At 38.0% G+C, this 24,786-nt stretch overlaps 1 protein-coding gene across 1 annotated transcript in view; it reads left to right on the top strand.

The window, feature by feature from the left end:
• Positions 1-2,938: 2,938 nt before the first annotated feature.
• Positions 2,939-24,786, top strand: part of LOC125254181 (NACHT, LRR and PYD domains-containing protein 12-like) — a 47,641-nt gene continuing 25,793 nt past the window's right edge. Inside the window, exons 1-7 of the mRNA XM_048168654.1 lie at positions 2,939-3,163; positions 3,241-3,378; positions 3,542-3,592; positions 4,877-6,671; positions 7,048-7,215; positions 11,711-11,884; positions 19,148-19,194. Coding sequence (XP_048024611.1) covers positions 3,094-3,163; positions 3,241-3,378; positions 3,542-3,592; positions 4,877-6,671; positions 7,048-7,215; positions 11,711-11,884; positions 19,148-19,194 — 2,443 coding nt within the window. The 5' untranslated portion in view covers positions 2,939-3,093. The remainder of the gene's footprint in view (positions 3,164-3,240; positions 3,379-3,541; positions 3,593-4,876; positions 6,672-7,047; positions 7,216-11,710; positions 11,885-19,147; positions 19,195-24,786) is intronic.

Here is a 24,786-nt window from a genome sequence, read left to right on the forward strand (position 1 = left end):
CAAGCTATATTCTCTTGTGTTTTCTGTGTGTACAGTGTGGGTTATGGCCATAACAGTAACTCTGCAGGGCTGGATTTCCCGAAACCTTCTTAACTCTATGTCTTTCTTAAATTATTCCTTAAGCTGTACCTTAAAGGTCCCATTTTTCGTGTTTTTTTGAAGCTTTGATTGTGTTCATAGTGTGCAATATAACGTGGTCATGTTTCGCGTGTAAAAAAACACAGTATTTTTCACATAATTTACTTATCTGTATACCGCTGTTTCCACTGTCATAAAAACGGGCTGATGACTTCCTTGTTCTATGAAGTCCCTCCTTCAGAAATACGTAACGACTTCTGATTGTGCCAGCGGTTCCTGTGTTGTGATTCGACAGCAGCTTAGCGAACCTTGCCCGGAAAGGTCACGCCTCTTACCATAACGTGGAGATGCACGCGCTCAGTGTTATTGTAAACATGTCTTTAATTTTACCCTATCAATTTGAGCCGGAATCAGACCCGGTGATTGGACTGCGGGATGAAAATAACAGCGTTTCGACGACATGGCGACAAACACACTCTACAAACGCAACTCTTGTGTATTCCTGTGGGCGGAGGTTAGTCAAAAAACTGTTTTAGTGACGTCATTAAAGAAGGAAGTAGAGGGATGTAGTCCAAACTGGCTGTTCGATGTAGGCGACTTCTGTTAAATAAAATATCTCGCTTGGCATTGAACTTTGAGCTTTAAAATTTTACAGATTTTATTTATACTCTAACAACAACATTAAACACTAACTAAAGTTTGAAACATGGGATCACGAAGAATGGGACCTTTAACGTTAATACGTGTGTCCCAAAACGTTCTTAGTTAAGTATACCTTCTGTAAGTCATACTTTCGTGAGGATGGTCTGAAGCACTCTTAGCTATACCTTATCACTGTTGACAGTCAATGTGAATATAATTCTGAAGCTATAATACACCCAGTGTTTGATTAGGATTATGGCAAAGAATAAAATGCAAAGATTCACTGCTAAATTCAAATGTGTTTTAGCGCTGATCCAGAGACAGACGCACACTCCGCGCTTGTCGTGCATCACAACTATTCAGTGTTTTAAACCTCATTAGGTTTATTTTAGGTTTCAGACATTTAAATACACATTTGAATTAAGTAGGCTACTGCATAAAAAAGACATTTATAGTTTGTTAAAATCAAATTCCATACACTGATGTCTACAGAAGCTGCAACAATAACCCTTTCAATTATATAATTTGAGTGTTTTATTTATATCAGATAAACATTGTTTATGAAACAATAAAGTTTACTCTATTCTTCTCCCAGTTCACCGGCCACATACTTTATGTATTTTGGGGAAGATTTCGTAAATCCGACAGCTGTGAATTGCCGTGCAAACTCATTGCGCGACAAAACACATTCACTTCCACATATTTTACAATTGGAATATATCATAAATTCATGATATAGTTAACAAGTTTTGAATATTTTCAATAAAAAATTACAATATAAACACGATACCTACATGTCTGCCAGCTGACGCGTCTCCAAGGAATTAAAACGTTGTTCTAAATAACGGCCGCCTTAAATTCACGCTGATGGAGGCTCCGCACCCCCAGAAGATAAATTACAATATAGATTTAGTTTCCAATGTGGATTACTTTTATAATATCCCATGAGTCCTGATAAATGCAATTTCTACTTCTGAAGTGCTTCTTTTTATAAAGAACACTGATTTCTCACATAACGCAGTGAAGTAGCCCCTGTATAGAGTGAATTATTGATTCTCGAGCCATCGATATCAACCAATTTAGCACCGCCGCCATGGACAGCACCTGGTAATGTCACACTTAAAGTACACATGAAATCAAAATCGACCCTATTAACTTTACTAGTGCATATTACTAGTCTTGTGGTAAGCAATTAATCCATGCAAGTTAAAACACAGAAAAAAATAGTTTGTCGCGGTAATCTTTAATCAAAATCTGAAAAGGTACTTCCGGTCTGGAATGGCGTTCCTTCTCAGATGACGTCAGTTTGACGGCTTGGGCTGAAAACACGTAAATCACTCCCCTGCAACCATGTGTCTGCTATGAGGGAGATATGGAGAGGAGGAGCGCGAGATATGGAGAGGAGGAGCGTAAAACTCTGCCCTCTATTCAATATTCTGTTTCACTTGGAAATACGTCACAACACTGGAGAAAAGTCGTTTGCAACTTCTGGTTCACGTGGACTTTAAGAAGATGTAAACTCCTAAGGGATAGTTCGGGGAACACGCCTAGAGACGGTATATCTTCAGTTAAGGTCTACCTTTAGGGCCGTTACATAGTCAACGCGAGAAACGCGAGCAAGCAACGCGAGCAACGCGCTCCCTTTCATAGTCTAAACAGTGGACGCAAGCGTCACGGGCGATGCGTGTATGCAATACACCGCTCACGCAACAGGGGGTAGTAGAGTCGGGTGATATTAGTAGAGCGGGTCACGTGATATTCAGATCAAAATGGCAACTGAAGAGGAGTGTATTCTGTTGCTGATTTTACATCGGCGGCAACAAAGGCAACGCAGAGATAGACGGTGGTATGTTCGCCCTTAAAAGTTCGCATATTTTTTCCTCTTCGCCCGCCATTGTATTCAAACCTTCTTCTTCTGTAAACACAATATACTTGAATTAATGTACAATACTTGCAATGTCGCCCCCACCGACAACGCATAGTATTGCGTGCATCGGCGCGTTGCGTATCAAAAACTAGGACAACACATTTGGCTACGCACCGACGCATAATGGCGGCCGAAGCGTAACGATGCGTAGCCTCGGGGACGCGTATGCGTACAGATGCGTTGACTATGAAATGGCCCTTAGAGTAGAACTGAGTTTAATTTTCACCTGGTCTCGATGAAAAATGGAGTTGTGTATATAATAATACTCCAACTAAATATTTAGTTTGACCTGTACAAGTAGTCAACATTTTCAGTAGGTTCAACACCTTCTTTTACTATTTTAAAAAATATTATTTATTTATTTATTTTCAAATAGTACCTTTATTTTTTGAAAGTGCCTGGTAAAAGTGGACCTTTTTCTTTGTGTCCAACAGCAGTAAAGGACGATGGCTTCCGCTGAACCGCACTATGACACACCAGATGAGCAGGAAGAAGAAAAGCTGAAACACAAGGAAGGTAATAAAGGAAAGAATATCAGTGAATAATATTAAAGTTGTCATTTAAGAAATATCATTAATCTCTCTCTATTCTAGTCCAGATGAGCAGCAGCGCTAACTGTGGAGTCGGTGTTGATGTGAACGCTGAAACAGGAGCAACTGTAAATGCTCCTTTACTCACTGGAAACACCATGACAGGCCCAGTGACCTTCATCTACAACTCTGCAGGAAATGGTATCAATATAACAGTGCTTACTGAGACACAACTAATGAAGTTTGTTTTATGGCATTATCGCTCATGGGCAGACATGCTTTAGTTACATGACAGTCTTTTTATTTATCTCTATATTTTGTCTTTCATTTTTGACTCCTCTCCTCCTTATTTTTCTCCACACAGAGACACAAAAAGCCTCAGAGAGAGAGCCAGAGAAGAACACAGTAGATCAAGGTACAACAGTCATATCTTCTCACACTGCACTGACAGATTCTGACCGACACCAACAGACACGTTTGTTGGGTCTGGTTGGATCATTATGTTTTCCCCTGTTGACAGTGGCTGGTGTTGGTTTTCATCAACTGAACATGTTCAATCAGTGTTTATCAGGATGTGGAATGTTTGAGCAGGGACATAATGTTATGCAGCTCACACACAGTGTTGAAGTATACATTACTAGAATAAGTACTTACAAATTATTAACTATTCGTTTATAATTTGTGTATTGGGCAGTGGACATTTACACTGAAGTCTCACAGCAGACACGCCCCTCAAAACAGAGTGTTCAAATCAGAGGGCTATATTCAGGAAAGGAAAAATGCCTTTTATGTGCACCCCAGGAAACATTATAAAACAATAAAACACCGCAGTTCATGACCCCTTCAATCAGGACAAATCATGCTGGAACTACAGCTTCATGTCCTGATTGGTGTGCTAGCTGTCAATGGCTTGATATATCAAAAAACTTTTAATAACTTATTGGCTTAACAATTATCTGAGTCTGATGGAGACAATGTACTGAATGCTCTGGAAGGAATTAAAAAATAATTTAGAAACTTTTAAATGGAAACCGAGGTGTTAGGGGTTGGAGATATACCAGCAGACATGGTTAACCATAGAACTTAGTCAAGCAGTAGAGATTTTGAGGTTATCTATTGGAGTTACACTCAGATGAAATTTTAGTGAGCCAAGAACTTTTTTTAAAAAAACAATTATGTTAGGCTAGTAGCAATATTGGTTGCAATTGGTGTTGAAAATTAAATTAAACGGTTAAATTAATCTCTATAATTTAATGTAATTTAAATGTAATTGAAATATTTCAATCAAAACAACCTTATCTTAAACAAAAATAACTAGATTGTCATACATATTGGTAGCGAGAAATAAAATGACTCATATTGTGATATGATATGATGTAAGATTTTGATTGCTCACCCCTACAAGGTGTGTATGTAAGTTGACATAAGTTAAGGCATTTCCATGACCACAAATGTAGTCAACTTAATCATAATCTGTGTAAAACTGCATTTAAACACTGTTACAGTATAAGAATGATTAATTTGAATATAGTACAAAACACATTTTACAAGTTACCACACATGTGCAGAAGTTATTTTTGTAATGGGAATCACAAATATAGAATTAGAATTCAATATAAAATTAGAATTCAAATATAGTTTTTATTATTTATTGAAAATGTGATAACTTCATGGGGATTTTTTCCCCTTTTTTGTGCAGAGGACAGTAAAGCTGCTCATCATGATTACACAGCGACCAGCCGCAGACTGAAGATCAAATTAAAACAGGAGTGTGAGCGAATATTGGTTGGTAATTCTCAGACGGGTCATCAGAAATACCTAAACGATATTTACACTGATCTATATGTGGTGGAGAATGAGACTGGAGGAATTGTGAGTGAGCATGAGGTGAGACAGATCGAATTCAAACAATTTGATGCCAAGGACACACCGATCCAGTGCAATAATATTTTTAAAGTCAATAATGGTCGACGAAACAGAAAAGTGCTGACAATGGGCATCGCAGGGATAGGAAAAACGGTGTCGGTCAATAAATTAATCCTTGATTGGGCTGAAGGAAAAGAAAATCAGGATATTGCCTTAATTTTTCCTCTTCCGTTCCGTCAGCTAAATTTGATCAGAAATAATTTCAGTCTAATGGGACTGCTTCACAAATACTTCTTTAATGATCCTAAAGAACTGCCCTGTCTTCCTGAAGGTGATGGAAAAATCATGTTCATCTTAGATGGGCTGGATGAATGTCGCTTCCCTTTGAGCTTTATACAGGATGACAGATTTACAGATGTTCACAAAAAAACAACAGTGAGTAAAATGATTACAAGCCTAATCAAGAAACATCTTGTTCCCTCTGCTCTCATCTGGATCACATCCAGACCAGCAGCAGCCAGTCTGATACCCCGAAACTACATTGATCAGGTGACTGAAGTGCGCGGATTTAACGATGAACAGAAAGAGCAATACTTTAACAGAAACAGCAGTCCCGAGGTTGCTGGAAACATCATCAGTCACATCAAGAAATCCAGGAGCCTGTACATCATGTGCCATATCCCCGTCTTCTGCTGGATCTCTCTCACTGTTCTTAAGCCTCTATTGGCTCGAAAGAGTGATGACAAAACACCAACAACTCTCACAAGGATGTACACAAACTTCTTACTTACTCAGCAGCAACAGATGGAAGAAAAATACAGTTATAATCCTGAACCTAAAGCCAACGGCAGGTCTTTTGATCAGGTTATTCTGAAGCTTGGGAAACTGGCCTTTCAACAGCTGGAGAAAGGAAACCTGATTTTCTACAAAGAAGATCTTGCGAAATGTGGACTAGATGTCAATGAAAAGACGATATTCTCTGGGTTATGCACTCAGATCTTTCAGGAAGAAAAGGCTATTTCAGCAAGAAACGTTTACAGCTTCATACATCTCAGCATCCAGGAATTCCTTGCTGCTCTTTATGTGTTTTTGATTAGCCAAGAAAAGAAAATGAACCCATTTCTTGAATCCTGGAGAGAAAAACTGAAATGGAATTTCTCCAAAAAGCCACTGTTCAAACTTCATAAGGCTGCAGTCAACAAGGCTGTACAAAGTGAGAACGGACACCTGGACCTTTTCCTCCGGTTTCTTCTGGGTCTCTCACTGGAGTCCAATCAGAGTGACCTGAAGGAACTCCTGCCAAAACTGAAACTGAAATCAGAGAACGTTGAAGACACAGTTGACTATATCAAACAAACAATAGAGTTGGAGAAATCAGTAGAGAGGACCATCAATCTCTTCCACTGTCTGAGTGAACTGGAAGATGACTATGTGGAGGAAATCCAGAAGAATCTTAGCTCAGGAAATCTTTCAGCACAGAATCTCTCCTCTGCTCAGTGGTCTGGTCTGGTGTTTGTGCTCCTCATGTCAGAAGAGACGCAAGAGAAGTTTGAACTGCAGAAGTACAGAAGATCTGATGAAGCACTGATGAGACTACTGCCAGTGATCAAAAACACCAGAAAAGCACTGTAAGAGTCTTCTTTAAATTCATTTATGCGAAATTAACATGGAAAAGATACCTTTTATCGCGTGTTGCAGCATCGTGTCTGGTTATGAAAGGGTTTTTTCAAGTTATCTATGCTCTAGATCAGTGGTTCTCAAACCTGTCCTGGGGACCCCCCACCACTGCACATTTTGCATGTCTCCCTCATCTAACACATCAAATTCAACTCTTGCAGTCTCTACTAATTAGCTGATGACTTGAATCAGGTGTGTTAGATGAGGGAGACATGCAAAATGTGCAGTGGTGGGGGGTCCCCAGGACAGGTTTGAGAACCACTGCTCTAGATTGTAAACACTAACTAATAAGCATCAATATTGCTGTTTGTTTTGTTCTCTACACAGGCTGCAGTGGTGCAATCTGACTGTTCAGTGTTGTAAGAGTTTATCTTCAGCTCTACAAAACTCTGCCCTGAGAGAGCTGGACCTGAGTAACAATGATCTGCAGGATTCGGGAGTGAGGCTGCTCTCTGATGGATTGAAGAGTTCAAACTGTCAGCTGGAGATACTGAGGTAAATTGTTTTACATATGCAATTAAAAATATGCACACATTCGCTCTTATTTGTATGATTAATATGCTGAAATCATTTCATCATATTCAATTACAAATTACATGAATAAATAATCACATAAGTATATATTTTTCAATTCAAAACAATGACATTTTAACTCCCTCGGGTCGGCGGTCACGCCGGCGTGATCACCGCGTTTTTTTTCTAACCAGTGTGAAAGAGACTCAAAATACTCCGTCAATGTTGCACATACAATTAAGAGCTATACACCATTTTAATCTGTGGAATATCTTCTTTTATTTGTGTACACTCAGAGTAAAAACACAATGTTGTGCTTTTTGTTAAATAAAGAAAACTAACATGATGCGTGATCTCTCGTCTCCCTCTGAATGAAGTCCAATCTGATAGTTCTCAGAAAATGAACTGTAACTTAGTGAATACTAATCACAAAAAAATTAGACTTGTGTCTAAAGAAACGTTGAAATGTCAGGTTTTAAATCGTGTAAGTCAAATCGAAGACAAACCTTCTGTGTTTATGTAATCTGTATGAAAAGAGAGCCGTGTCAGAAGTCCTTGATTCAGCTCATTATCCGCTAATGCGGCCACGCCCACAGAGTCAGCGCTATTCAGAGGCAAATTCAGTCAATACATGCATACATCGTCTCAATCGTGTATTTATTGTCTTGAAAAGTGTTTTGAATAGCCATAGTTAGCAATCTCTGGCCTCTGTTAGTTCAGTTATTTCCTGGATTGCCAATTCTTCTTTAGCATTGGCATTTGTGGATTAAAAGTGCACAGAGTGCCCTCCGGCTGCAAGTATGAATTGTAAACACAGTATCCAGCGTTCACAGTGATGACAATAAATAATGAATAAATACTCCTCTGTATAGAAAATTGACATAAACATGAGAATCCATCAATACTTCTCCAAATGTGCATGCTTTTAAGCTAAAAGCCTATATGAAATGCCATAGAGGTAACATAACTGTTCAGACACTTTGTATCATAGAAATGCATTATATTTTAATAATAGAATACCATTATTTTAAATTGTAATAATATTTCACAGTATTGTTGTTTTTTCTGTATGTTTGATCTACATTATGATGGGCTTAAGACATGATTAACAGAGGGTTTTTTCACAGTCTATCTGACTGAAAGGCCTCATTATTTATGCAGGTCATTAGAGCTCTTTTATGCGATTCTTTTGTCTTCTCAGGTGAGAATCACCCATTATTCATGAGGATTCACGCCTCCACGCATACTGTGTTTCTTGACCAAAGATGTTTTAGAAAATTTAAATCTCTCTATTGTTTTATATGAAGGAGTAGGAATGATAATTTTTACATAATTTTGAAGCAAAAACTCTAGTCTACAACCTCCAATACCCAGAAGTCTTGTGAACACAGATTTAATATATATTTTTTGGCTTTATTTCAGTGACTTAAGTTTTTTGTTTTTTCAATAACCACGCATAAACATTATTCCTTCAAAAATACAAACATGTACATACATGTTCCTCGCATATTATTGTAGCCTAGTTTGTGCTGAATACAGTGTAATGACACTTTTTCCATTAACACTCTGAGGTCTGAAAACGCGCCGGTGCGTTTTGCAGGTTTTTTTTCACATTGCAACAAAACAGACTTAAAATACTCCGTCATTTTTTGTCATAGAGACATAAGTAATATATAAATTGAAACTATAGAATATCTTCTTTTATTTGTATACACTCAGAGTAAAAACACAATGTTATGCTTTTTGTAAAATAAAGAAAACTAACATGATGCGTGATTTCTCCTCTCCCTCTGAACGAAGTCCAATCTGATAGTTCTCAGAAAATAAACTGTAACTTAGTGAATACTAATCACAGAAAAATTAAACTTATGTCTAAAAAAACGTTAAGATGTCAGGTTTTAAATCATGTAAGTCAAATCGAAAACAAACCTTCTGTGTTTATGTAATCTGTATGAAAAGAGAGCCATGTCAGAAGTCCGTGATTCAGCTCATTATCCGCTAATGCGGCCACGCCCACGGAGCCAGCGCTATTCAGAGGCAAATTCAGAGGCAATACATGCATTCATCGTCTCAATCGTGTATTTATTGTCTTGAAAAGTGTTTATCTGGATGTAAAAGTCATGGTTAGCGAGCTCTAGAAGACATGCAGTTAGTTCCTGTTTTCTTTTCTTCTATAGATGAATTTTAGATGAGTTTTTGTTTCTTTAGCGCCCTCCGGCTGCAGTATGAATTGGAAACTCCATTCATGGAATAGCCTCTTCTTCTTTTAGATGAATTTGTGGACTAAAAATGCACAGAGAGCGCCCTCCGACTTCAAGGATGAATTGAAAACACCAGCGCTCATAGTAATGACAATGAATATTAAATAAATATAACTCCTCTGTATAGAAAATTGACATAAGCATATGAGAATCCAATATTTCTCCAAATGTGCATGCTTTTAAACTAAAAGCCTATATTCAGACTCTTTGCATCACAGAAATACATTATATTTTAAAGTATAATATAAAACCATTACTTTATATTGTAATAATATTTTTCTGTATGTTTCATATATCATGATGAACTTGAGACATCACAGAAGGTTTTTTTCACAGCCTACCTGACTGAAATGCCTCATTAATATGCAAGTCATTTCAGCTCATTACTATCCAATTCTTTTGTCTTCTCAGGTGAGAATGGCCCATTATTCAGTGGTGATTCACGCTAGAGGGCTGCATTGGGTTTGGGCTCCCGCGGGACCCGCGGGACCCAACGCAAATCTCGCGGGAGCGGGCGGTTTTACCTTTGCTGCGGGCGGGAGTGGGCGGTCAGAAAACTTTGCGGGAGACCCGCGGGAAACGGTGGGATTTGGCGTGTAATAGAAACGGAGACAAATGAAGTTGAGAAGAAAATTAAAGCGGCTCTTTACTTGACAAAAGCAAAGCAAGACAAAGCAGACACTTGGAAACAATTCTTAAAATTCGCGCGTTTTATTTTGAGCATTCTCGCATGATCTAGTGCACCGTCGGAGAGGGCATTCAGTGTGTGTGGGCGGATCATGGAAGAAAGACGCACCGCAGACAGTCAGCAATATACTTTCCCTTCATAGTAATATGGAGTAAGCAATGCAAATCCCAGTGATCATTCATTTGTTTAAGTAGGCTACGTTATTTTTATTTATTTATTAGTATTATTTATTTTCTTTGCAATAGCCTGTTAAGCAAGGCATTCTATTTATTTTATTTATTTCGTTTTGTATTTAATTTGTTTAAAGTATATTATGTGTTTATTTAATAAGTAAAAGTTATTTCGTATTGTGCTTTGGCTTATTTACTTAAACTGTTATTTAAACTGCTTGTTTAGTTAATCGTTCGGTGAGTGTGTATGCAGTAGCCTGCGTTTAAAAACTGAGGTGCCGCTAGTTGTGGTTTTGTTAACGGTTAATGTTTTATAACGCTAATAAAAAAATACCCAATGTTTTTTATCACGTGTGGTGCTTTGGTTTTGAGGCTACTTCATCTTATTTAAATGCAATCATGTTTAAAGTCTGTTATTCTGGATGTTAACTTGAACGAATTTAATCTGAGAGTATTTGTTTAGGCCTTTTTTTACAAGTTCTGAGAGAAAGTCCGCGGGAGCGGGCGGGTTTGGACACAAACTTTGCGGGCGCGGACGGGAGTGGAACACGCGGGTTGCGGGAGCGGGCGGTCCTGGTCAGATATTCAGCGGGAGCGGGCGGGTGCGGGTTAAGGAAATCAGTCCCGCGCAGGGCTCTAATTCACGCCTCCACGCATACTGTGTTTCTTGGCAAAAAGTGTCTTACAAAAACTAAATCAATATATTGTTTTATATGAAGGAGTAGGCAGCATAATTTTTACATAATTTTGAAGCAAAAACTCTAGTTTACAACCTCCAATACCCTAAAGTATTGTAAACACAGATTTACTATACTTTTTTTGTCCTTATTTCAGTGACTTAAGTTTTTTGTTTTTTCAATAACCACGCATAAATGTTATTCCTTCAAAAACACAAACATGTACATACATGTTCCTCACATATTATTGTAGCCTAGTTTGTGCTGAATACAGTGTAATGACACTTTTTCCATTAATATGTTTATGAACAACTGAAAAAAGCACAAATGTCAGGGCAAATCTTCTCCAGGCCCCAAATCAGCCTCAGACCCCTGAGGGTTATAAAAGTAGTCACTGGAAATTAGTGACTAATTAAGTTTTTTACACAGGTAAAAATAAATAATGAATAGATGAAATAGGTATAAATGTTCAAATAATTTTTATAATGCAAATAAGTATAAATGTCTGACAACTTAACTACATTTAGAAAAGTAAATTAATACTTTTACTCTTTTACATTTCTACAGACACTTTTATGACTAAATCAATAGAAAATAACAAAACTGCACAGGTCAGTGTGTGATAGTAATGTCTGATTGTCAAACTAATGTCATGTGGACTGTTGCTCTATGTCTTTGTAGATTGTCTGGCTGCATGGTGACAGAGGAAGGCTGTGGTTATGTGTCTTCAGCACTGAGTTCAAACCCCACACACCTGAGAGAGCTGGATCTGAGCTACAATCACCCAGGAGATTCAGGAGTCAAGCTGCTCACTGATAAACTTAACCATCAAAACTGCACACTGGATAAACTCAAGTATGTAGAGCAGGAAAAGTTTGACTTTATTTCTTTAATACTTTTACAGTTCTTATTGAGAAAAAAACAGGTTTAGCTGTAGTTATACTACAGGGCTGAATGCTTGATTCTGATTGTTTAACAAACATTCTAAGGTCTCAACTGCATTATAGCACCATACAGGGCTTAAAAAAAAAAAAATTCAATCGTTCCACTATGAGCAGAATCAATATTTTAACGTTTCTGTTCAAGCGTTCCTTCTATATTATAAACGTTCCGAAACCGGTTTGATTAGGAAAAATAATGGTTAATAACGTTATTTTTATTGAATTTTTTTTTATTTTACAAAGTTAATCCATATTCACCAAAGGAGTGTGTGTGTACAAATCATCATCATCATCATCAGTCCCATGACCTGGTGTGGTCGTCGGGTCGCTGCACTGTTGAACATCTGATCAGGTCCCTCCATTTGTCTCGGTCATGTGCTAGTGCCTGTGTCTCTGCAAAGCTTTTCATGGTCCATTCTGTAATGTTGTCCGCCCACTTCTTTCTCTGTCTACCTCGTCTTCTGCCACCTGGGACACTACCTTGGAGGACTGTTGTGGACAGGTTATTGGCTCTGACAACATGTCCGTACCATTTCAGCTTTTTCTTTCTAACTATAGTAAGGAGGTCCTCATACTGGCCTGCTTCACGCCTGATGACGTTTCTCACTATTTCATTTGTGATGTGGTCCTTGTAAGAGATGCCAAGGATGATTCTATAGCATCTCATTTCAAGTGCCTGGATTCTTCGTTGCAACTCTGCTGTAAGGGTCCAGGACTCACAGGCATATAAGAAGACTGAAAGGACAACTGCATGCAGAAGTCTAATTTTTGTTTTTAGAGAGATATTTTTGTCTCTCCATACAGGTTTCAGCTTTGACATAGCTGCTGTTGTTTGCGCTGTCCTCACTAAAACTTCTGGTTTTGACCCCTCTTCACTGATGATAGAGCCCAAATATTTGAAATGACTCACAGTTTCCAGTTCTTGTCCTCTAACTTCGATCTTGGTAGTGATCTGCTTGTCACTATTTGTCATCAGCTTTGTTTTTTCAGCACTTATCTCCATGCCAAACCTAGTAGATGTTTCATCCAGGTTCTTCACTAAGATGGCCAGCTCAGCTTCACTACCAGCTAGTCCATCAATGTCGTCTGCAAATCGGAGATTGGAGATTGGAGATTGGTGATGATTCAACAACCTGGAGCTCAACACGCTCAAGACAGTGGAGATGATCGTGGACTTCAGGAAAAACCCACCTGCTCTCCCCCCACTCACCATCATGAACAGCACTGTGACTGCAGTGGAGTCATTCAGGTTCCTGGGCACCACCATCTCCCAGGACCTGAAGTGGGACAACCACATCGAGTCCATTGTGAAAAAGGCCCAGCAGAGGTTGTACTTCCTTCGCCAGCTGAGGAAGTTCAACCTACCACAGGAGCTGCTGAAACAGTTCTACTCTGCCATCATTGAATCCATCCTCTGCACTTCAATTACCGTCTGGTTCAGCTCAGCTACCAAATCTGACCTCAGAAGACTACAGAGGGTAGTCCGGTCTGCTGAGCGAATCATTGGCACAACCCTCCCCACTCTCCAAGAACTGTACTTATCCAGAGTGAGAAAAAAGGCAAAGAAGATCACTCTGGACCCCTCACATCCAGCACACTCCCTCTTTGAACTGTTGCCATCCGGTCGACGCTACAGAGCCCTGAGCACCAGAACGACCAGACACAGGAACAGTTTCTTCCCTCAAGCAATCCATCTCATGAACACTTGACAAACACGGAACACACAACACTATTACATATTATTTACTTAAAACACTTATTTATATCTCAATTTGCACACATAATTGTACATACAATTGTCTATAATATATATTGTCTTTTGCTTTTTTTGCACTTTGTCTATCTTGTAAATTTGTATATTATTATTTTATTCTTTTTATTATGTGTCTTGTCTTGTCGCTGTTACTCTGTTGCACTGTGGAGCTTCTGTCACTAAAACAAATTCCTAGTATGTGTAAACAACATACCTGGCAATAAAGCTCTTTCTGATTCTGATTCTGATTCTGATTCTTCCTCCAATGCTGACAGTGGTTCTCTAAGGCCTCACTCATGATGCGCTCTAAGTATATGTTGAAGAGTGTGGGTGACAGAAGGCAACCTTGCCGTACACCTACTGTTGTGCGGAACCACTGTCCCATAGTGCCCTGGGTGATTACTGCACTGCTGGCCTTCTCATACAGCTGTCTGATGGTGTTAGTTATCTTTTGTCCCATGTAGTACTTCTTCATGGTTGCCCATAAAGCATCATGCCAGACTCTGTCAAAAGCCTTTTTAAAATCTATAAAGACATGATACAGGTCTTGTTGGTGTTGCGAGTACTTTCACACAGGACTCTAAGATTGAATATTTGATCTATGGTACTTCTCCCTCTGCGGAAACCAGCCTGTTCTTCCGCAATAATTTCTTCTGCCTGAGGCTGTAGCCTATTCAAGATAATCTTGAGCATCACTTTACTAGCATGGCTGATCAGGCTGATAGTTCTGTAGTTCTGGCACAACTGAAGATTACCTTTCTTGGGTATGGTTATAATTAGTGATTGTGTCCATGTTTCTGGCCATTCACCTGTCTGCCAGATCTTATTGCAGATTTTAGTTAGTATCTCTATCACTGGATCCCCTCCCTTCTTGATGAGTTCAGCTGGAATGTTGTCAACTCCAGCTGTCTTCCCACTCTTCAGTGATCTTATTGCTGCCTCAACCTCTTCTTGGAGAATGGGAAAATTGTCATAATTTAAGGACTCTGGAACCTCAATCACTTCTGGGTCTCCTTTTATCTGATGGTTATAGAGTTCTTGACAGTACTCAGTCCATCTGCTTGTAATGTCACTTGCTTCTGTGAGGCATTTCCCTTCTTTACCTAGTATGGTGCAGACTTTTGATTGTTTTTGTTTGGTTAGGTCTTTCACAATCTGAAATGCTTTTCTGCTGTTGTTCTTTATCAAAGTATTCTCTATTTCTGTGCACTGTTGTCCTATCCAGTCTTCTTTAGCCTTCTTCATGCTTTTTCTGATCTTTTTATTGATTTCGTGGTATTCTGATGCCCCAGTTGTGTGCCTGCAGTTTTTGAGATTTCTCCGAATGTCACACATTTCAAGAATCTCTTCTGTAACCCAAGGTTTGTTCTTTGAGCTATGGAGGCCCATGATGTCTTTGGCCGTTTCATTCATGACTGTGTTGAATGTAGTTGTCATAACTTCAGCATCCTCATCAATCATTAGGAGAGGTGCAAGTCTTCCTTCAATTGTGGCTCGAAAAGACTCACAGATTTTTGGGTCGGTAAGTCGTTCAAGGTTGAACTTAATCCTGCCGTTCTTTGGTTTAGAGATTTTCTTCAACCTCACTCGGAAGTTCATTATCACCAGGTCGTGGTCACTCCCCACATCAGCCCCTGGGAATGTCCTTGTTTTTGCTCTGTTAATGCCAGAACGGAAACGATTTTGGACCAGTATATAGTCAATCTGGTTGTGATGAACTCCATCCGGTGCGTGCCATGTCCAGCGTCGAGAAGCTTTATGTTCACCTAGGGTATTAGCTAATACCAGGTTGTTATAGCTGACAAACTCCAGCAGTCGTCTCCCTCTTTCGTTTGTAATTTCGTTGCAAGAAGGACCACAATGATCTTTCCAGACTTTCCTTGCCTCTTTGCCTACCTTTGCATTCCAGTCTCCTTGGATGATGAGGATATCTGTCTTGCTAACGGTGTATATGATATTCTGGAGCTGCGTATAGAACTTCTCTATTTCTTCATCATCATGATCACTTGTTGGTGCATAAACTTGAATAATTGTGATATTAAAGGGGGATGCTTTTAGTCTGATGGAAAGGAGTCTACTAGAAATGGGGCGGCACTCAAGCACAGATCCCTTGATGGCTTTGTTTATCAAGACGCCTACTCCATATATGGATTTGTTAAGCTCTCCACTATAATATAGTACATGCCCATCCTCGGTTTGATGTTCTCCTATTCCCTTCCATCTGACTTCACAAAGTCCTACAATGTGCCACATGTAATTGTTGAGCTCATGTGTCAACTCCTGGAGTCTTCCTAGCTGTGCCAACGTTCTGACGTTCCAAGTTGCGATGGCAATGTTGTCTCTTGCTCTAATCTTCTTAGAGGTTTCATCAGTAGCACATTTGTCGCCTCCATCCTGATGGACAATGGTAGGTGCGGCCCTTGTTAACCCGGGCGAAGACCGATCCGGTATGGTACTCAGAAAATTGTTCAACATGTTCAGCGTGTCTTGGGCAAAAGTCACCTGGCGGAGCCCATCCCTCTCCAGGCCAAGGAGCTGCCAGAAGGGGATGTAGTACATCATCCAACTGCCTTAGGGGCTCCACTCCGGATTGCATTTCAGGGTTTACTCCCTTAGCCTTTGGCTTACCAAAGCCAACCTGCAAGGCAGCAGGAGACTTGTGGAGGGCGGGAGCGTCCACTTCCCGTGCAGATGAGACAGATAAGACATCTGCCCATCTGCCCACTGCCCACAAATACAGAAATATAAATGGTGCGTGTGTGTGTGTGTGGTTTACAATAGAAAGAGAATAAATGTATAAATAAACGTACAAGTCCCAAGTATAAGACTTTTTTTTTTACAAGTCCCAAGTATAAGACTTTTTTTTTTATGTCGGTTTACATAATCTTTGAAAAAATTATCAAGTTAAATGTTATGAAAGAAATAAAGCATTTAAAGAACAATGGAATCTTATACCATCACCTATTGATTAGAAATGGTAAACTTATTCAAACCCATAACTGCTTGAGGTAATTTACATAAACGCCATGATAGCATAAACATCTAATATATAAACTTCAAATAAAGACATATTTAGTTATTAAAATTATAGTAACATATAGGTACATGCAAAAATCCAGTACAATACAGAATATCAACGCAAGACATTCAAATGCATGGCTCTAATACTAATAAAGGACATAATGACATATGGTATTGAAGACTGTAGTATGCACTGATAACTATTACAGTTCAAAATCACCTTAGAAGACTATTTACCCAATTAATGTCCAGTGACTAGAAGAGGAGTAAAGACGCCAGAGTCATGGATCTGATTTACTCAATGTATTGATTGGTAAAATGAAAGAATTAATTATTTGCTCACAATTTTAACAAAGTGTAAATATGTCTCAAATAAGGGTGTACTTACACTAGGCACGTTGTCTTGAACCAAGCCCGAGCACGATTGTCCCAGAATATAGTAGCCTATATCTATGCAATACATTTGTACGGATTATTACAGAGTTTATTGCTACTACATTTAATCTCATTCTCATCAAACAGCCAGACTAATAAATGGCTCGACACAACCCGTGCCAGGGCAGAGCCTAGACAGAGCTTTCTTCTGTACACGCATAAATTTGTGTGCTGTGAAATACTAATTTATCGTATTAAATATTAATTTACATGGCATCTACTCTAACAACTACTCCTAGCCTATGTATTTGGCACACCGCTGTTTTATTTAGCTGACCAACTCTAAAAATACCTGCTGGAGCTGCGCGACGCACTGGACAGTGTGGAGAGAATGTATTTACAGTGAAGATCAAAGCTGCTGTCAGCAGCTCTTTCTCAGTTCCATGCAACAGAATTGTTCATCAGTTACAATTGTATGGATTCTTAACTTGGACATTTCATCTAGGTCTATTTCTCACCAAACAACCAGATTGACACAAACCCTACAGGCCATTACTTTCTTCTGCCTACACATACATTTGAGTGTGGTGGAATTAGTTTATCATATTAAATATTAATTAATTTACATTGCATCTACTGTCAAAACTACCACTAGCCTATTTGGCACACAGCCTTTTTTTTTTTTTAGCTGATCAACTCTTGAAATCTGTGTGCCAAAAATACGTGACTCACTGAACAGCGCAGAGAGAATGTATTTACATTGTAGTGAAGTTCAAGTGCAGATCAGCAATACACCGAGATTATTTCATTAACACTAAGTATTAATTGATGTCCCTCAAACAATGTTTTATTTTTTCTGCCAGCTAAATTTCTAAAGCAAAGTCACAGATCATTGTGCGGCTCACAACATAAGGTGCAGAGTAGCCTATAGTAGTTAACTGAATTTAATGAAGTGAATGAATCTGAGTTTGAACAAATCGGTTGAGTGATTCACCAGCCATACAGTCTTTTTATTACCGAATGAATCAGTGTTTCGAGTGAATCGATTGGATAAAATGACTCATTCATTAACACAGTGACTTGCTACCACCTACTAGCGATATTTCATTTTGCGTTTCATCTTGTAATTTATTTCGTATTTCTGTATTGAAAGCATTTTGTATAAAACATAAAATTAATGTCATTGCATAATTTGCTCTGCTGTGAGAATGTATTTATGGACCTCTCTGAGCAGCATTAAATTGTGTAAATACATCTAAAAGCAACTTCCGCACAGCAGAATAATAGTCCTCCTCTACTGAAGTTGTACCGATTCTTAAAGGGATAGTTCACTTACCCCCAGGGCATCCAAGATGTAGGTGACTTTGTTTCTTTAGTAGAACACAAATGAGGATTTTTAACTCCAACTGTTGCCATCTGGCAGTCAAATAATGTGAGTGAATGGTAACGCAATTTATGAGTCAAAAAATATGCATAGACAAATCCAAATTAAACCCTGTGGCTCGTGATGACACATTGATGTCCTAAGACACGAAACGATCGGTTTGTGTGAGAAAACGAACAGTATTTATATCATGTTTTACCTCTAAAACACCACTATGTCCAACTGCGTTCAGCACTCGTTTAGTGAGGTCTGATCGCACTCTGACTACGGCAGTGATGTCTCGCGCATATACTTCAATGAGTGCTAGACATCACTGCCATTGTCGCTCAAACGCCACTTTATCTGAGGCCACCGCCATCGCTGGTGTTGAAGACTCCTGGCCAGCAAATGCTGACAGCCAGCTTTCTCAACTTATAAACTTCCAAAAAGACTTTCTTTCCTACACAGCTGAAACTTTAAAATTCCTTCCAAAAACACTTATAAACGATCACAAAGAAAGGAAAGTTTTAGAGAAAAAAGACAGAAACTCACTCATTCCGCAACACACTTTCACGCCACCTCCGCCCCTCCACTCCCAAAATCTGCGCAGAGAGAGAGAGTGTGTGTGTTTACTGATTAACTGTGTCACTGTGTGTGTTTTCTAGTGTGGATCATGGAGGAGAGATCAGGATTACAGCAGGAGTACGCAAATGTACGTCTACACACACACAAAAACTCACACACACACATTCACACTCTGTCTCTCTCTTCAAAACTGAATATTTAACACTTACAGGTCTTTCCCTCAGTAACACATAAAATAACACTTACCCCCAGTTTCTCAGACAAGGCTTAAGCTAGTCCTAGACTAAAATGCATGTTTAAGCTGTTTTAAATGAAAGCAACTAGTCCTGACATATCTTAAGTGCCTTTGATTTGTCTCAAGTTGCACACCAGTAATGTGTTTTCTACTGAACATTTATAAAAGCTACTTAATTACTCTAATTGAACTAAGGCCTTATCCTGGCTTAGGCTAAACCCTGTCTGTGAAACCGGGCCTGTACTCTTCGGCATATTACAGAAAGATCTTAACTTTAGAATCCTATCTTATCTGTTTGGCAATTTCAGTCAGAAATTCATATAGGACAAAAGCTTTTACAGAATCTCTTAAGTGCATTATCTTATCTTAATTTAATTTTCAACACCAGTTGCAACCAATATTGCTACTAGCCTAACTAACATAATAAAAAAAAAAGTTCTTGGCTCACTACAAATTCACGTGAATGTAACTCCAATAGATAACCACAAAATCTCTACTGCTTGACTAATTTCTATGGTTAACCATGTCTGCTGGTATATCTCCCACCCCTAACACCTCGGTTTCCATTTAAAAGTTTCTAAATTATTAATATCTAATTATTAATATCTAGTATCTAATTCCTTCCAGAGCATTCAGTACATTGTCTCCATCAGACTCAGATAATCGTTAAGCCAATAAGTTTTTAAAAGCTTTTTGATATATCAAGCCATTGACAGCTAGCACACCATTCAGGACGTGAAGCTGTAGTTCCAGCATGATTTGTCCTGCTTAACTATGGATAGGAAAAGGGTATTACAGAAGCATCCTAACTGAACAAAAACACTTGAAAACTGTCTTAACTTTAGGACAACCCAACTGATGTCCTAACTTCAAAATTATTTGAAAGCCAACTGTAAAAATCACATAACAATAGTATAAATAACCCTCCGTTATTTAAATAGTTTAATTCTTAGTTTTTAAAAAAAAAATATATATATATATATATTTTTCCTTCATTTGAGTTTATTTAATAGTCACAGAGTTTTAATGTAAAATTAGTACATGTAGTTTTTGTTTTTGTATCTGGTTTTTGTATTGTTTAGTATCTGGTTGATAAGGGCACAAGGTCAGTAATGTTAATTTTATGTGTTTATATTTTGTATATAATTGCCATCGTTATGCTGATTCAGTTGATCTAATTTGATTCATGAGTAAATTGAGGTTGTTTTGTCATATAATCAGTGTTGGGGAGTAGTTAACTACATGTAGCGGCGCTACTAGTTTAACTACATTTTTCAGTAGCTTGTATGTAGTTCAGCTACTTCTAAAACAGTGTAGCTTTTCCAGTAGTTACTACATTTTCCAGCAAGTAGCGGTGTAGCGCAACCAAAAGCTACAAGCTACATTCCGTTTTGTGTTGCGTTCTAATGAGCTCATTCATGAAGCAGCACAGCGTCTTCAGATCACGAACTAAAATCATGCATTACTGCCATCTATTGTTATATAACACATCTTGCGGCTTTATAAGTTCGTCAGCAGTTCATCGAGAAGAGATCGCCTGATTATGTAAAGGACAGGAGTGGGTTCACACTGCACGAATCGATTATTAAAGGTTATAAACATGATTAAAATGCTGTCTGTGCCGAAGACTTCAAGCACATACAGGTGAATAATAGCCTTTTTAAATGGATTATTCTGCTTTATTGCAGTCTATATCAAATGTATGCAAACTATATTATTGCAGTGGTGACCCGCCATAGCCTAATATGTCCCGCCAGTTTTATAATGAACATAAGATCACTAACGCGGTGTTATGAGTCATTGCATTGGCAAAGCATTCGTCAACTGAACAGAAAACAACAACATAGCTTAGTGCGCTGATCTAATAAAATCGGTTGCTCGGAATGTTCACGCGAGAAGCGCATGATTCGCGTAGAGACATTTAAGATGTTAAGTCATTTTACAAATAATTGGAATAAATAATAAAAAAAATATTGATACAAAAATTCTAATATTTTTCTAGTCTGCATTTATGCTTATTTTTATTATTACACATTTTTGTCCCGTGTTATAGTTATGGTAGCAATTTTGAGCGTGAATCCTGCATTTCTAGGCTAGAAATCACTTCTGAAACTGCAGAGTGCAATTGGTCGTCGGTCCTCTCGCATGAAAAACAAAACTTATAATACATTCAGAATTTTAATATATATAAAGCGTGCAAAGAGAGTCAGTGTGAGATATAGGAGTATTGACATTTGAGTAGCCTATAAACATTTGAGTATTGTATTTTTTTATATAGTTTACAAAATAAAACACTATGCTTTGAAATCATAATTGTAGTGCATTGCTTTGTTTAAACCCCAAACATCTTACTTAAACATTCTTCATTAACAGTTATCCAGTTATTTGTAATATGGTATGTCATTTAAAAAAAATAAAAAAACATAAAAAAGTAGTTTCAATGTAGCTAGCTACTTTTTGATAGTAAGTTGTAGAGTATCTAACTACTTTTTCAAAGGGGTAGCTTGACTGTAGTTTAACTACTTTAATTCATGAGTAGCTTGTAGCTTGTCAAACTACAGTTTCAGAGTAGCTTCCCCAACACTGCATATAATAGCAAATTGTTTTGTTTCATTGTCAAATCTATTGAATTTGTTCGTTTTAGCTGTTACGGTGTATTGAGAGTCAATGAACAGAAAAGACCTAAAAAGGAAGACATTCACAGGCATTTCTTTTATTCAAGTGGGCTGCTATAAAGAGCCCTGTCAGAGAATGATGTCACATTTATTAACCCTCTGGAGTCTGAGGCTGATTTGGGGCCTGGAGAAGTTTTGACATGCCCTGACATTTGTGCTTTTTTCAGTTGTTCATAAACATATTAATGACAAAAGTGTCATTACACTGTATTCAACACAAACTAGGCTACCATAATATGTGAGGAACATGTATGCACATGTTTGTGTTTTTGAAAAAATAATGTTTATGCATGGTTATTGAAAAAAAAAACTTAAGTCACTGAAATAAGGCCAAAAAAAATATTAAACCTGTGTTCACAAGACTTCTGGGTATTGGAGGTTGTAGACTAGAGTTTTTGCTTCAAAGTGAAAAATGATCCTGCCTACTTGTTCATATAAAACAATATATTGATTTTGTTTTTGTAAGACACTTTTTGTCAAGAAACACAGTATGTGTGGAGGCGTGAATCTTCATGAATAATGCTGTGATTCGCACCTGAGAAGACAAAGACCTGCATAATGACCTGCATAATAATAAGGCCTTTCAGTCAGGTAGGCTGTGAAAAAACCTTCTGTGATCATGTCTCAAGCTCATCATGGTGTATATCAAACATACAGAAAAAACAGCAATACTGTGAAATATTATTACAATTTAAAATAGTGGTTTTCTATTATATACTTTAAAATATAATGTATTTCTGTGATGCAAAGTGTCTGAACAATAATGTTACTTCTATGGTATTTCATATAGGCTTTTAGCTTAAAAGCATGCACATTTGAAGAAATATTGATGGATTCTCATATGTTTATGTCAATATTTATTAATATTCATTGTCATCACTATGAGCACTGGTGTTTTCAATTCATACTTGCAGCCGGAGGGCGCTCTGTGCACCTTTAGTCCACAAATTCGTCTAAAGAAGAACAGGACATTCCAGGAACTAACGGCATGTCTTCCAGAGGTCGCTAACCATGGCTTTAACATACAGATAAACACTTTTCAAGACAATAAATACATGATTGCGACGATGTATGCATGTATTGCCTCAGAATTTGCGTCTGAATAGCGCTCTCTCCGTGGGCGTGTCCGAATTAGCGGATAATGAGCTGAATCACAGACGTCTGACATGTGTCTCTTTTCATACAGATTACATAAACACAGAATGTTTGTTTTCGATTTGACTTACACGATTTAAAACCTGACATTTCAACGTTTCTTTAGACATAAGTCTAATTTTTTTCTGATTAGTATTCACTAAGTTACAGTTAATTTTCTGAGAACTATCATATTGGACTTCGTTCAGAGGGAGATGACAGATCACGCATCATGTTAGTTTTCTTTATTTTGCAAAAAGCACAACATTTTATGTTATACAAATAAAAGAAGATATTCTATAGTTTCAATTGATATATTAATTATGTCTCTATGACAAAAAATGACTGAGTATTTTAAGTCTGTTTTGCTGCAATGTGAAAAAAATCCTGCAAAATGCGGCGGCGCGTTTCTCGAGTTAAAGTGTTATTTCATCCAAAAATGAAAATCAGCACGTATCAAACTGCCAAAATGAGCGCGTATCAAACTGCCAAAGTCACGTGAACCATTGAAATTTCGACACACTTATGATGTAGTGAAGTTTACTGAAATCGCATGACTTTGGCGCTCCAAACCACTGATTCAAAACAAAAGATTTGTAAAGCTTTCAAGCTTCATGAAGCAGTGTTTTGAAATCGCTCATCACTAGTGTGACAAGCAGGGTGGAAGAGAGCCGTGAGGGAATGGTGTGAGGCCGGTGACATGAGTGATAATGAGCATCAGCTGCGTGTTGCATCGGCCTCGAATCTCTCACGGAGGAGCTCTGGAAGCATAAAAGGAGGAGCGATGACCGTGAAGGACGAGAGAGGACCAGGCCTGGATTTTACTTTTACGGTTTTTATGTTTGTGTGGCCAGCAGACTTCCGTGAGGGTTTGCCAGTATTACTTTAGTTTTGTTATTTTTATATATTAAAGTTATGTTAAACATTCGCCGGTTCCCACCTCCTTCTTCCCATACATAAATGAAATACAGCATGAAATATGAACTAAAATGTGCTTTTAATATACTATCTCTGTATTTAAAAAATGTATTTAGATACCACTTATAGGACATTTGAACTCATAGTGTACTATAAGTGATATCTAAATATATAAACAGTAAAATATTAAAACAGTAATATTGTGAAATATAACTAAATCCAAAATAATGGTTTTCTATTTTAATATACATTAACATTTAATTTATTTCTGTGATGCAAAGCTGGATTTTCAGCATAATTTCTCCAGTCTTCAGTGTCACGTGATCATTATGTGACATTTTTTATGCCGTGGTTTGCTGGGGTGGGGGGATTTCTGTGAAGGACAAAAACAGACTTGACAAACTGATAAGAAAGTCAAGCTCAGTTATATGGTGCTCTTTGCCCTCGGTGGATGAAATTGTGCAAACAAGGATGGTAGGGAAATTGTCTTATATCATGAAGTGTGTATCTCAGCCCCTCCATGATACAGTGCAGGCTATGTGAAGTTCATTTAGTAACAGATTTATCTATCCACGTTGCTCTAAGGAGCATTATAGAAGGTCTTTTTTCCCAACTGCTGTGAGATTATTTAATCAATTGTGATCATGACTTGTGTTTGATATGTTGTGCTTGGTACGGTTTTTGGGGGCAGTTTTTGTATCTATTGTATTTATTGTAGTATGTTGTGCTGCTGTGACAAGTTAATTTCCCCTCTAGG

Source organism: Megalobrama amblycephala, linkage group LG19, assembly GCF_018812025.1.
Source record: "Megalobrama amblycephala isolate DHTTF-2021 linkage group LG19, ASM1881202v1, whole genome shotgun sequence".
In the NCBI taxonomy this organism is placed as follows: Eukaryota; Metazoa; Chordata; class Actinopteri; order Cypriniformes; family Xenocyprididae; genus Megalobrama; species Megalobrama amblycephala.